This window comes from Zosterops lateralis, assembly GCF_965231275.1.
Source record: "Zosterops lateralis genome assembly, chromosome: 1".
Taxonomy (NCBI): domain Eukaryota; kingdom Metazoa; phylum Chordata; class Aves; order Passeriformes; family Zosteropidae; genus Zosterops; species Zosterops lateralis.
The window spans coordinates 91,078,881-91,092,510 of NC_139762.1; the positions used below are offsets into that span (position 1 = coordinate 91,078,881).

Below are 13,630 nucleotides of genomic sequence, written 5' to 3' on the forward strand. Positions count from 1 at the left end.
TAATAGATGGTTGTTCTTGTTTTCAGATAACGACGCTCATTAACCACAAGGACAGACCGAAGCGCTCGGACAAGACCCTGCAGGCCATCCAGCGCGTGGGCCAGGCCGTCAACCTGGCCGTGGGGAGGTTTGTGACCGTGGGCGAGGCCATCGCCAACGAGAACCGTGAGCTGAAGGAGGAAATGAGTGTTGCCTGCATCGAGGCAAGGAGAGCAGGTTTGTAGTTACTCATGAAATTGTACTCGTGCCATTTTTGGCACACTATCTTCAGTGTCAGGCATAATGTAAGAGCTTTATTATTTAATTGCTTAACCTTCCTCTGCTGGTTCATTCAAGGCCTGATCTATTACCTGATTTTGTCACTTACTTAAATTACCGTCATCTTACGACTAGGGAATGGAATTGTGTGTTGACTTTGATTTTTATAGGATCATTTGCCGCTAGGAATTACCTGACTGCTCTTTTTTTTATGATGTTACTACAGACGAAGAACAGAGTGTTGGGAATACAACTTTAGAGTTTATTGCTGCCAAGTTAAAACAGTGGAGTATTTTAAGTTATTTGAGTGTTATGCTACTGAGGTCATTGCATTCCAAATCTCAGTGTCTGAATGAAGGTCAGTGTCAACCCATATTTCATCAGGACTCTGTAAGATGACTCACATCAGTCATCTGATGACTCCCCTCACTAGAATGAAAATCATATTGTGCTTGCCTTTTTGCTGGATTCAAGTTTTGTTGCAAACTTGCTGTGTGTGTGAATTGAATGTGAAGTGTGGATAATTGAGTTGCCTGCTGTCACTCTCCTTCCCCCAGAAGACTCTGTCTAGGCGAACAGGGAGTTGCATTCTCTGATGCTGTAAGAGAATGTCAGTTTCATGCTAGAAACTACTTTTCTAGATACTAAATACTATACCTTGCATAATATTTGTGGCCCTCAGTAAATGCATATTCTTAGATCTGCAGTAAAGGCTTCAAGATGGCATCTAGTAGAATGTTCCTTTTGCTCTTAGTGGGGTGAGGTTTTGTTTTTTCTTTCAAATACTTCTGGATTATGGGAAATTCTACTTGAAGCTTTTCCCAGTTTGAGCAGGTAGATGAACCTGCAAGTGTGACAGACATTTTGCTTCTGTGGCTTCAGGGAGACAATCTTGAGCTTCTGTTGTGGGGACAAATAAATGACCCTTTAACAACCCTTCAACTAATGTCTTGATTGCTGCAGGATGGAGCAGTATTCTACTCCAGGATGTGGGTGACTGTTCTTGAGACTGATCTGTTAAGTTAAAAAGGGGACTTGGGTGGGTTTTTGGTTCTTATCTTTGAACTGACCCCAGAGTCCTGCAAAACTTGTCTTTGCTGTCCTAACTGGGGTACGTCTTGTTGAACCGCAGTTCTGGCCTCAGATTTTGGGGATGCAGTTCATAGTATTATTTGTGATTAAATGAAAAAAGAAGCTTAGAAATTGGGCATGGTACTGTAAGAAATCCCCTGAAAATCCCTGAACAATGAGTCACAATGTCAAGAAACATGCTGATGATGAGTGATTGTTCTTGTGATTTGAAGGACTATTCTGGATAAACTTTAGACTGAAAATTCCTAGTTGCTCCAGTAAACTTGGCTGCAAACAGAAATGTCCTAATTTAAAAAACATTCCATTTGTTATGTGAAGCATGTGTTTTCTCTTCAGAGATCCAAGTAAAATGCTGACAAGCCAAAATTGCCAAAGTTCACATCGATAATCTTCCAGCTGCTGGAAGAGCAGTGCAGTCTGAATCTCTGTTTCTTGACTTGCCAGTTATGCTGTGGTTAAGTACTTTTTTCTCCCTATCACTGTATGCAGGAGGAGCTCAGAACCTAAAAATAGTCTGTAGTACTTTATCCCAGCAAAAGACTATAGTTCTTTTGCATTGTAAGTTTTATTTCCTGTTATGCAGTGATAGCCTCAGTCTAGAGGAGTGAAGATATGGGCTGTTTACATTTCTGTCAGCCTCACGTTTACTTTGGCATGGCTCAGTTGTTCCCTGTATTTGAGATATAACTGACGACTTACATGGGAAATCCAGTACAGCAAACGTTTGCTCCTGGTTATTTGTTTGATGGCGGGTTTTTTGTGCCAGTATTATCTCTGTGGACTGTTCAGTGTTGGACAAAGTAGCATAGTCCTTTGGGCAGATGATAAATTCTTTTGGATAAATGTTGTCTGAACTCAGTTTCTGAACATGGTTACTCAAGTGCCATTTTTGATAACTTTGGTATTCCCAAGCAAGCTAAAAAAAAATGTCCTGGACAATTATAGCCAGGAATATTAGCCCATATTAAGGAACTCTATGTTCTGAGGCATAAGCAACAAAAAGCCTTTGCTTTTTAGGGCAGGGAATCTGGTAGAGTTGTTCATACTTCTTTTTAGCCAATAAATTAGATTGTGTCTCAGAAATTGAGATTTTGTTAGGCATAAAAGATTTCAACACAGAAGGACTTAGAACATTAAGCATCTCAATTTTTGAGAAAAGTAGGGAGTCTTTAAATCAATTGCGTATCCTGCAGAGGCTTTGAAGGATGACAGATGTTGTATCTGTCTTGAAGGGTATAATCAGTGATCTGAAGTGTTTCAGACTTGTTGTGACTATTTCCTTGTAATAAACCTTGTAATTTGATTGACTCAAAATAGAATCCTAAAACAGTGCAGAGGGTCATGTAGCAGATTTTGTGCAACATTATTCTTGCATTGTATCAATGTTTACAATGATAGTATAGTAGTGGAATGTAACTTTAACAACCACATTTTTGATGCCCATCTGTAACTATTTTTTGTCTTTTTTTCTCTCTAAAACTAGGAAAGACTGGCTAATTTAAAAGAGAAAGCACGTGTCAGGAATAAGTGTCATAACCTTTCTTGTATTCTCCTCCAGTTGACTACGTAGCCCTAAAGGAAGACATGGAGTAAAATAAAAGCAATAAATAACACTCTCCTATTTTTGCTTTGGGTTTTAGTACAGAGAGGACTAAATTAAGAAGGCTGAAAAATGGAAATTTAAATGGATAAATGGAATCACAGAATAACTGAAGTTGTAAGGGACATTTTAACTCCCAAGAATGGAGGTCGTGGAGTTTCTTGTACACTTGTCATTTCTTACTTCTTCCTTGTGCCCTTACTCAAGGGTGTTTGACCACCTTTGCTGTGGCAGAAGTATTTTCTTACGTCTTGTTCCTTGCTTCTTGTTCCATCGCCATACATAAGAGGGATCACTCTGTCTGTGACACTCCATACCTACCCACTGGGGGGATAGACCTATAGCACAGAAAGCTCTGCCACTGGCCTTCTCTTATTGGGGCAGAATAAACTTCCCCCCTTCAAACTCTCCCCTTATGTCACTGGCTCCACTATGTCAGCTGAGATGCTGAGGAGCCCAGAAGTGGACATGGTACTCCAAATGCTGCCTCACAAGTGCCAAAAGGAAGGCAAGAATCATTTCTGCAGCCTTCCAGGTGCAGCTGGCCATTATTACTGACTCCTGTTCAACTCTCTGTTGGCTCCCCATGTCTTTGCCCACAAAGGTTCCCTGTTGACATGTGATCTCAGCATGTAGGGCTGATTGGTGTTACCCTGGCCCAGATGTGGTATTTACTGCCCTTGTTGGACTTCACAGATTTTCTATCAGATCTTTTCTTTTCAGCCTGTTCTTCTGTGTAGCAGCCCTGCCTTCTGCAGCAGCAGACACTCACTGACTTTATTATGTTCACACACTTGCTGAACATGCTGAGTCATCATCCAGGGAATAGTTGGGATGACTCCTGTCAGTCTCAGAGGAATGCCGCTGGAAGTTGACTGCCCTGTGAACTTTGTACCTGTTATCAGCATCCCCAAGCCCAACAGTCAGGTTCATTTTCTACCCACCTTTTTGTTCACTTAGTTCATATCCCCTGATGAAGTTATAAGGAAACTATGGGAAATCATGGCAGGGGCCATGCTGAAGCTGAGATGCACAGGATCCTTTACTTCCTTTTTTAAAAAACAGTGCCATCTTATCATAGAAGGCATTCAGATCAGTAAGGGACTGTTCACCCTGGCAGGTCTGTGCTGGCTCTTCCTTTTTCTGTTTAATGTTATAATGTCTTTCAAGATTATTTTAGTGGTAATCCTGGAGGCTGATGTGAGGCTGACTAGCCCACAATTGCCTGAATTTTTCTTGTTAACCTTCTTTGAGATGGATGTGACAGTTGTCTTTCTATCATTGGAAATATCACCCAATTGTCATAATCTCTCAGTCATGATAGGGGAATTACAGCGACGCTGAACTGTTTCTTTGACATGCTCAGATGTTTTGTGGACTGATGTACACCCAGCTGGGTACAGCTTCCCTAGCTCCATCACTTTACCCTATCAGGTCTTATTCCTCATAGCTTACTCCCAGGGCAGTTCCTGTTCCTTTAGTTGCAGATCTATAGGAAGAAAAGGAAGCCTTTGTTCTGTTACCAGAAGTCTTGAGTTTCTATGGCTGTCTGGAGCTTTTGACAGGCAGATGTTGCAGGTGTTTCAGTGTTCTCTGATAACTCTTTGTATGACTGGCTGCTTCACCTATGACTTGATTCATCCTCAAATCCCGTAGCATGAGAACTGGGATAATGGTGTGCATCCTTTCTCGGTTACCAAAAGAACTTTGCATCTGTTTTAATTGTTTTCTGTGTGTTTCTACAGCATTTTATGTTGTCACAGATATTGTGAGGCCAGAGAAATAGATAAATCTGCTGACAAAGGTGAACAAGTAGAGACTGGTATGAAGTGAAATGAATTGGACTGTGGGGAAGGCAATGCCCAATGTGTTTTACTGTCAAATGATCTTCTTACTGACTGGAGACTTGTCCTACAGCTTCATGGGAGTGCATCTGTCTGGGCCTCACCCTTTGAACTGTAGCTGTACTTTTATAACTTCCCTTGCTTCTATCAATTTCCAGGGCCTTCAGCTGTGAAACTCACTGTCTCAGACTATACTGTAGTAGGGTGTATTGGAGTGACTCTCTGATTATTTGGAGCATGCCTTTTGTGACCTGCCCTGGTGCCAGCAAATGTACTGCAAGTTCCTTTCCATAATGCAGTACTATTTTGTCACCTTAAGAACACAAGGGATTATGATTATCAGAGGAGAGAAGCACTATGAAATGTGGAGCTCTGTGGTTTGAAAGACTTGTCAGGCCTTCCTTGTTCTATAGTGGTTCTATATTTCTGGAGTATCAGAATAATGCAGGCTCTTCAAATGGGAGCACTGCCTTTATCGAGCTTTTGGAGTATTTTGCCTGCTTAGGTGAATTATCTTCATTGAGATTTTGAAGATGAGTCATAGGGAATTTGATCAAATCTCCTAGATTTTATCTTTAAGGACAATCTATAGGTCAGCTGTAGGTTGATCATCCTGTCTTGCACTCTAGCAAAAATCGTGTCTCAGAGCTTAAGTGAGCTCAGCCTCCCAGCAGCCCTTCTCTGGTTACACACTAGCAAATTGCTCTGTCTTTCCTGTATTGCACTACTATCTAGAGTACTCCAGAAGATTCAATTGGATAGGGTCTGTGTTTCTTTCTCAGATAAGGAAATCCATTAGCTGCAGTGGATGTAGAGTTTTTTACCTGCATAGAAAATAAAAAAATGGTCAGTTAAGCCTATTTAACTAACTGCAAGTTGAATAAAAAGATAGTGATGAACCAAAAAAATCAGCATTTCTTTGCCTTTTTTTCCTCTCCTCTCTCTGATAGTGCCGTGTTTAGTGGCTTTGAAGGTAAAGTGCAGTAGTCTCACTGTAATGCTTCAGTCCTCTAAGTTGTAAAGTTATTGTTTGGAATCTCTTTATTATTCATGCCTGGAGACTTCTACAGGAATAGGAAACCTATAAATTATTGGAATGCTAATTGAAATTTGGAAAGTGGAGGGGAATTTGTAGTTCTTTGTTCCTTGCTGTATCCCACTCTTTCAGTGGATTGATACTGCAAGTGTGGACACTGGTTTGACTTCTGCTATTAAAATCAGAAAAATGCCTCCCACTAATGTTTTCTCCCTCCACACTCCCTAATTCTGCCCATCACTCCCCCCTCAAATACTGTATATTAGTGTAAGAAAATTAGTGTATGTCACAGATGGAAGAATAAGGTAGTAGTGAATAGTAATCCACATTTAAATATGGAGAGGGTGCCACCAACAGTCAGTCAAAGGAAGTGAAGTGAAATAAAAAGAGTTCTCTGAATTTGTCTTACCCCTCAAAGGTAAAAGTTAAAAATGCTTTATAGCCCAGTATTTTCCTTCTAGGTATGGAAAGTCACTTTATTTTTTTTCCTTCTAGGCGAGACAATTGCACAACTTACAGATGTGGCAAGGTTGGATCATCCGGAATCTGATAGCCACATAACAATCTTTACAGACAAAACGGGTGTGGTAAAAGCTGCAAGGTTGTTGCTTTCTTCTGTCACAAAGGTGCTGGTGTTAGCAGACAGAATTGTTATTAAGCAAATTATAACTTCCAGGAACAAGGTATTGTAGCTTCTTTTCTGTTTTGTTTAACTGTTACTTGCAGTCAGTGCAAAAGAGTGGTGGTAAATGTGATATTGTCATTGTCTCTCTGGAGGAATTATAAAACAAAGAGATAAAAATGAATGTCTTGCATATGTTTACTTGTCAGGTATTTGAAAGGGGATAGCTCTAAGTCAGTAGGATTAAAATAACAGTTTTCAGTGATTCTGCATTTTATGTCACCTACATTCCTTCATTCACTCATTTTGCTGGAGAAGATGCTGTGTTACTGCTTATTTAACTTTAAATTTGCTGTGAGTTGAAAAGTGTGTCTGTTGGTAATATGGTCAATAAATCTTCTGGTTGCTAATGACAGGATGTTTGTACTGTCAGGATCAAGACAAGGACAGCATTATGGCATCTAAGCAAAAAGCTGTGAGGAATGCACATAAAAGTCTGTGCCAGTGAAGTGAGGTTTACCGATTAAAAGGTTTTTGTGCAGTTTAACTTAGGTCTTAACTTAGGATGAAACAACTTGGTTGGTTTAAATAATGTATGAAGGCCCATTTAAGCTCAAGTGTAATCTATTTCATGCAGCACAGACTTCACTGTCTTGCCTGTAGGATATTCTTCCATTTTCTTCTTCACAATGTGCTAAAACAAAAATAGAAAAATCCTATGTTTGAAAAATGAGAACCTGATAAGGCCTGGAGTTTTCCATTAATTTTGAGCTTGTAATCCAGAGCAGTGCCCCTCTTTCCATTTTTAACTCCTAATGCTGTCTCTATTCTTTTGTTCCAGTTTCCTTTCCAGACCTGCTGGTCTCTGTTTTGCAGCACCTAGATCCAAGGCACTTAATTCAGTCCAGGATTCAAAACCAGTGAAATTACCTGCTTCTCTCTGGCGTTAAACTTGGCAGTACTGATCTGCCTTTTTTGTGCTCATTTCTTCTCCCAGTGGTTGATTCAGTTGGCAGCAGTTTTATCAATTTGCTGAGGTTCCTTGCAGCTCTGGTCTTTTTTTGCTCTGAAGACCAGAATGGTGCATTTAGTGCCTTCTGCTGCTTTTCTGCTGTCATCTGCAGCCATGCGGTAAATCCTAGTTAATTTACCTTTCCAAAATTTGTAGGGTTAGGTTATGGAGCAACTATGCAAATGCATGTATCATCAAAGGGTAAGGAGGGATATATCCTTTCAGGAGCAGGCTAGGTTTCTGATAATTTTAAATATATATGAAAATATTGTCATATATACACCCATGTGAATATAGTAAGCATAGGTGCAGCATTTAATTTTGAAAGCATTTCAAGCAATCTTCTAGTCCAGAGTAAGTGTATCTGACTCTGACTGCCATAGGCATAGAATCCTAAAATATTCTGAGTTGGAAGGGACCGAAGTCCAACTCCTGGCCCTGCACAGGACACCTCAAGAGTCACACCGTGTGTCCAAGAGCACTGTCCAAACTTGAACTCTATCAGGCTGGTGCTGTGACCACTGCCCTGGGGATCCTGTTCCAGTGCCCAGTCACCCTCTGGGTGAAGAACCTTTTCCTGATACCCAATCTAAAATTCTCCAGATAAAACTTCAGGCCATTTCCTCAGGTCCTTTAACTGGTCTTCACAGAGAAGAGACCAGTGCCTGCCCCTCCTCTTCCTCTCACAAGGAAGTTGTAACTGCAATAAGGTCTTCTCTCAGTCCCCTCCAGGCTGAACAGACCAAGTGACCTCAGCTCCTCTTCATGTGGCTTCCCCTCAAGGCCCTTTGCCATCTTTGTTGTCCTCCTCTGGACACTCTCCAGTGGCTTCATATCACTCTTACAGTAGGTGACACCCCAAACTGCCCCCAGCACTGGAGGTGAGGCTGCCCCAGGGCAGAGCAGAGCAGGACAATCCCCTCCCTCGCCTGGCTGGTGATGCTGTGCCTGATGCACCTCAGGACACAGCTAGTCTTTGTGATCTCCTGGGTTTTACTGCATTCTCCTTTCTGTGCACAGTGCATGTTTGGGAAAGTCTGATTTTGTCTGTGGTACCAGTAGATCAATTCACATCTCTGGGACCAGATTAGACAAATGATGGTGCCTTATACAGGCCTAATATTTATATATGCCCTAATTTTTGTACACTCCTGAAAAGTGTGTCAGACACTGGTATGATAAATAGCAAAGAGGTCCTTCCTGTAGGAGACACTGCAGTGGAGGGATAATATGGGCAGGGATTTAAGAAGTGCACACAAGTGCTCTGAGGCAGTCTAATATAATATGGCAAAGAGGATGGGAAGGTAGGAAGAGGATTTTGAGTACTGCCAACTGGAGAAGATTCTGGCTTCTTGAAATGCGTCACTGTTCCAGAAGATCTCAGCTCCATTTTTATCTTAGAGACTGAATGCCCAATGTTAAACTTCTATTGCCTTTTTTTTTCTTTCTTTTTTTTTTTTTTTTCTGCCTATTTCTTGCCACCTTTTCTTTCCATTGTCACAGTTTTTCTCATGTGAAAAAGAAGTCAATCAAGGGTAAGGGATAGAAAAACAGATGAGTGGTTGGACATCCAATCCCGCAGGCAAATGAAGTGATTGAGATCTTCCAGAATAGTGATCTGTTCTGGAATCCAGCCTCTGGCTGATGATCCCCAGTGATCCTGTTCCTGCTTCCCCATTCCTTGCACCGTATATGCTGTCCGTGTGTTCTTGGATTGCATACATTTTCTTCCATACCTGTCCACACCTTTCCTACCTTACAAAATCAGTTTCATTGTCCATCAGACTTAGTCACTGCATCAGTGAGCTGAAGGTTTTGCTCCAGTCACTGTCACCAGTCAGGTTAGGAGAGCCAGAACAATAAGGAGGGAAGTGACAGATAGTGGGGGAGTTGCTACACTGTTCATTTTGGATCAAAATATGGATGTGCCCTGAAGTGATGTCAGCCTACGACTGCTGTCTGCGAGGCAGCATGCATCCTGCAGCAGTAGCTGTGCAATACCTAGTGCTAATTTAGATGTTAATAAGAGCTTAAAGCTTTGGGTTTTTTACTTTTTTTAACCTTTTAATTAAAAAAGGTATGTCTTCCTTACTATTTGCATGTTCTTTGTTGAAAAAGTTTTAAAATGAAAAATTATGAAGACATCACAGGTATTTTGCATTGTATCAGCATTTTGAATAAGCTTTAGACAAATTTAGAGCTGTCTATACAGTTTTTCAGAATGTCAGCTCTGCCTGAGGTGTCTAGAATTATTCAATGTAATGGAAATGCATGTGCTTTCACTGAAATTTTTATTTGACAAGAAATTTGTCATGAGAGAAACACAGAAAACTGTAACAGAGTTGTTTGCAACCAAGGTCATACTCATAAAGTACCACTTTTGCTTAAACCTAGAATGGTTGAGCATCATTAATGTTCTGTTTTTTCTATGCTTAGAAGAGAAAGTTGGACCTTAGCTTGTATGTTTTCCTTTTTTATCCACATTTACTTTTCTACATCCTCACTTTCCCAGTCCTATGGTTCTTTCCTTCTTCCACTCTCATACTGCAATTTTTTCCTGAATCTGGAAGCTGAATCCATTAATACTGTTACTCTTAATACTGTGAGGAGCAAGGAAAATGTTTTTTGAGGGCTGACAACAAATGACTCATTTTGAATGAAGCATGATGATTAACTTAAATTTGATTTCCAGGTGTTGCATTATTAATGCTTAAATAGTAACAAAATATGTACATTTTAAACTACACAACTTAGAAGTGTCTGTAAGTAATAGTATTCCTAGTTCAATGATAATGTTTTTTGTTCAGCATCTTGATAATCTACAGTGTTTTCCCTTATCTTGCAGGTTCTTGCAACAATGGATCAACTAGAAAAAGTCAGTAGTTTCCAGGAGTTTGTACAAATATTCAGCCAGTTTGGAAATGAGATGGTGGAGTTTGCCCATTTAACTGGAGATCGGCAAAATGTAAGTGCTAGTAAAAGGTTGTGAGAGATATTGTACAGTATCATCTTCACCTTACTATCAGGAAGGTATGGTTCTTCTGGGATGATAAAAGAAAACAGAACAATTTGCTGGTGTCCTAGAGCCTTCCCTCTCCTTGCTCCACCCAAAACAAGTATTTTGATTTTGAAGCTCAGCCTGAGAAATATGGCTGCATTGTTTGCCCTGCCTATCTTCCAGAAGCCTGGATGTGTATTATTTATATTGTCTTTGGCTTCAGTTACTGTCTTTTGGCTCTGACTTTTCTGGCTCATTACTCTGGTAGAGAGTTTCTCTGTTGTTACTTGACAAAAATATTTGATGTTTGTATGTAGTGAAAGGATGTCATTATTTTAGAGAACTCCAAACGGATTCTGATAAAGCATCTGCTTGGTGACTTGTTAGAGTTTGGTTAATTATTATTAATATGGAATATTTTTCTAGGTTTAGGTCAAAACCTTCTTATGTTAGGGCAATGAGTTTTAGTTCTCACATGGGGCTACTCTTTCAAAGCCTTTCATTCATACCGGAAGCTTTTTTCCCACTACTTCTGTGTAAATTTCAGGGTTTCCTGAGGCTTAAGACTTCTGCTGTGAGCTCTAGTTGTTTTCCCTTGAAAATCCAATCCTCTGTTCAGAGCTAAACTAGGATTTGATATAAATATATAGAGTCCCTAATATCCAGCAAAATTCAGAATTTAGTTCCTAAAAACAAACTGGCCGCCATCATGTGTTTTCTTTTTACTGTTAATGTGTGCATGCTTGGTGTCAAAGAGCCATTACTGGGAAAGCTACTTAGAATTAAAGGAAATTCCTGCTTAGAACTGAACTCTCTTTTTTTTTTTTTTCCCTGAAGTATTTTTCCCTGAAGCAGTTGTTCTTTTGAAAGGGAAACATGCATTGTTAGGAAGTCGTAGTGTTTTCAACTGTGTTGGATTTTCAGTGTTAAGTGGTCTTCTGCCCTTCCCTCCTTGCCTATTTGGCTATTTTGCAAAGAGTGTTACATTACCACTTTTTCAGTTGTGTCAGGACTTTCATGATATGCTCAGTTCACAATGTGTAGACTGCTATGTGGCACTACTAGTTTCATGGGGAGGAAACATCCCTCCTAGTATTTTTAAGTATTTAAGTGTGCCATAAATTCTTGAGTGCCATGAGATTTGTCAGGGTGTAATGTCAGTATTTCAGAAATTAACTGTTTACTTCTTGAGTTGATTTGTTGGTATGGTTTTTAATGTGATTTTGATCTTAAAGGTTTTCTGTAGTTGCTAAATACAAACATTATAAAAATGTCAGACTGCTGCTGTGATTTATCTGGGTGTTTTTGTTAATCTAGGGTATGTTAGGATTAATTACATCCTGTAAACCTTCAGCTGGTCCCATTCAGTTGCCTGTTTGACACTCAGATAGCACTCAGCTGTCTTTGTGAGCACTGAGAAGATTGTAATTGCAGCTTTCTAAGTTCTTCCCCTTTTCAGACCCTCTTGTGTGTTGAAGGATTAATGTCTTGCCTTCTTCCCCCACATCCTGGTTTGGAGTCTAAACTCTTCTGTTTTGATGAACTTTGCTGGGAGTATAGTTCATTTTTGCAGGTTGTTATAAATGCAAAGGCAAATTTCAGGTTAATAAATGACAATTTATTAACAACAGAATATCGAGCACCTGAAAAAGAGAAAAACCACAAAAATAGGAAATTGTCAGCGCCGCGCTGGGTGGATAGAGGTCCGCACCGATGTACAAGACGCCCTAGTCCACGCCGGTGCAGCTTTCAGTCCACCGTTTTATAGGATTTTTCTGCCCTTAGGCAGTCCAGGTGTCCAAGGTGGGTTGAATAGTCCGGATTTCTTTTCGATGGCCCTCCCGGATCTCATCAAGTCTAGTTGTCTCATTCCGGGAAGGCTCCTTTCTTATGTCAATTCCAAGAGTCTGTCTTATGTTGATTTCATTCCGCTTGTGGCACCAGAAGGTTGATGAGATTGGCATCGTCGTCAGGAAGGAATTTCTCCTTGCCTTGGCGAGGAAGTGATTCTTATCAGGGTTGGCCAGTGTCTTTGTCTAAGTTGATGATCTTCGTCCTGTCTTTGCAACTGAGATTAGCAGGCTGAGAGAGAACGGTTACCCTTCTACTGGATTTTACAATTTTACTTTAGCTTTATTTCATTATACATCGAATTATTATTTTATACACGAATTTTTACCCTATTTTTATCACAGTCCCCCGCCTAATAATTCATCAAATTAAAAATTCGCTTTTCTCCCTTTATTGACCTCAATTTTAGTTTAAAAGTCACATTCTTCCCAGTCCTCCTGGGAGGATTCATCACCTTGTTGGAGCTTCCGCTCCTCTTCGAATCTCTTTAGGGCCTCTGCAGCCCTTCTTTTACCCTTTTCTTCCCCAAGTTTCATTATTTTGGACACAGTTTTCCCTTGTGCTGCCTCTGGATCCATGGGAAGGGATGCTATTTGCATCCCTTGGACGACTGAATGTATCAGTCGAATGAAACAAGGGATCAGACACGGGAGGAAGACAATGCCTGCAATGGAGCATGTTATAAAGAATATTACCTTCTTCCACCATTCCCCCTGTCCGAACAGCTGGTCCCACCATGAAGCCTGAAGAATTGAATTCCACTTCTGGACTGGCACATGTGCCACCTTTTTGATTTCCTGTGCTAACCCTTTGATAGTCTCCCCATAGTCATCGATTTCGATGCAGCATTCTGATTCATTGAATCTGCCGCAGACCCCTCCTTCCTCTGCTAGCAGGTAGTCCAGGGCAAGCCGATTTTGATACACAAAAGCCCTCATTTGTGAATGCTGCTTTGCCAGGAGTTCCAAGGCCTCTGAGGTGTGGTTGGAAACCACTTCTACCACTGCTTGCAACCGAATCAACCTATTCAGGAGGTAAATGGGTGTTCGATATCCCCAACTACCATCGTTCGCCCAGGTGGCTGGCCCATAATACTCAATGATTCTTTCAGCGGGCCACTCCTCCTCCCCCCATTTCTGGTTGCCTCCGGCTATGGGTAGCTCCCGTCTTATCTCCCTTCTCTGTCGGTTTAATGTTTCGAAGAGAGGAGCTCCTAACAAATTGCTTTCGGCTCTAGGCAAGGTGAAAAAGAAGGGTCTTATCATTCCTAGGGTACAGGACCCCTTCCATTTCCGGGGAAGTTCGCTATAGGCCTTC

General features: G+C 40.8%; 1 protein-coding gene across 1 annotated transcript in view; it reads left to right on the plus strand.

Annotated features, from left to right (window-relative positions):
* Positions 1–13,630, plus strand: part of CTNNAL1 (catenin alpha like 1) — a gene marked incomplete at its 5' end in the record, with an annotated part of 66,823 nt that overhangs the window by 21,169 nt on the left and 32,024 nt on the right. Inside the window, 3 exons of the mRNA XM_083873415.1 lie at positions 27–216; positions 6,326–6,513; positions 10,310–10,429. Coding sequence (XP_083729541.1) covers positions 27–216; positions 6,326–6,513; positions 10,310–10,429 — 498 coding nt within the window. The remainder of the gene's footprint in view (positions 1–26; positions 217–6,325; positions 6,514–10,309; positions 10,430–13,630) is intronic.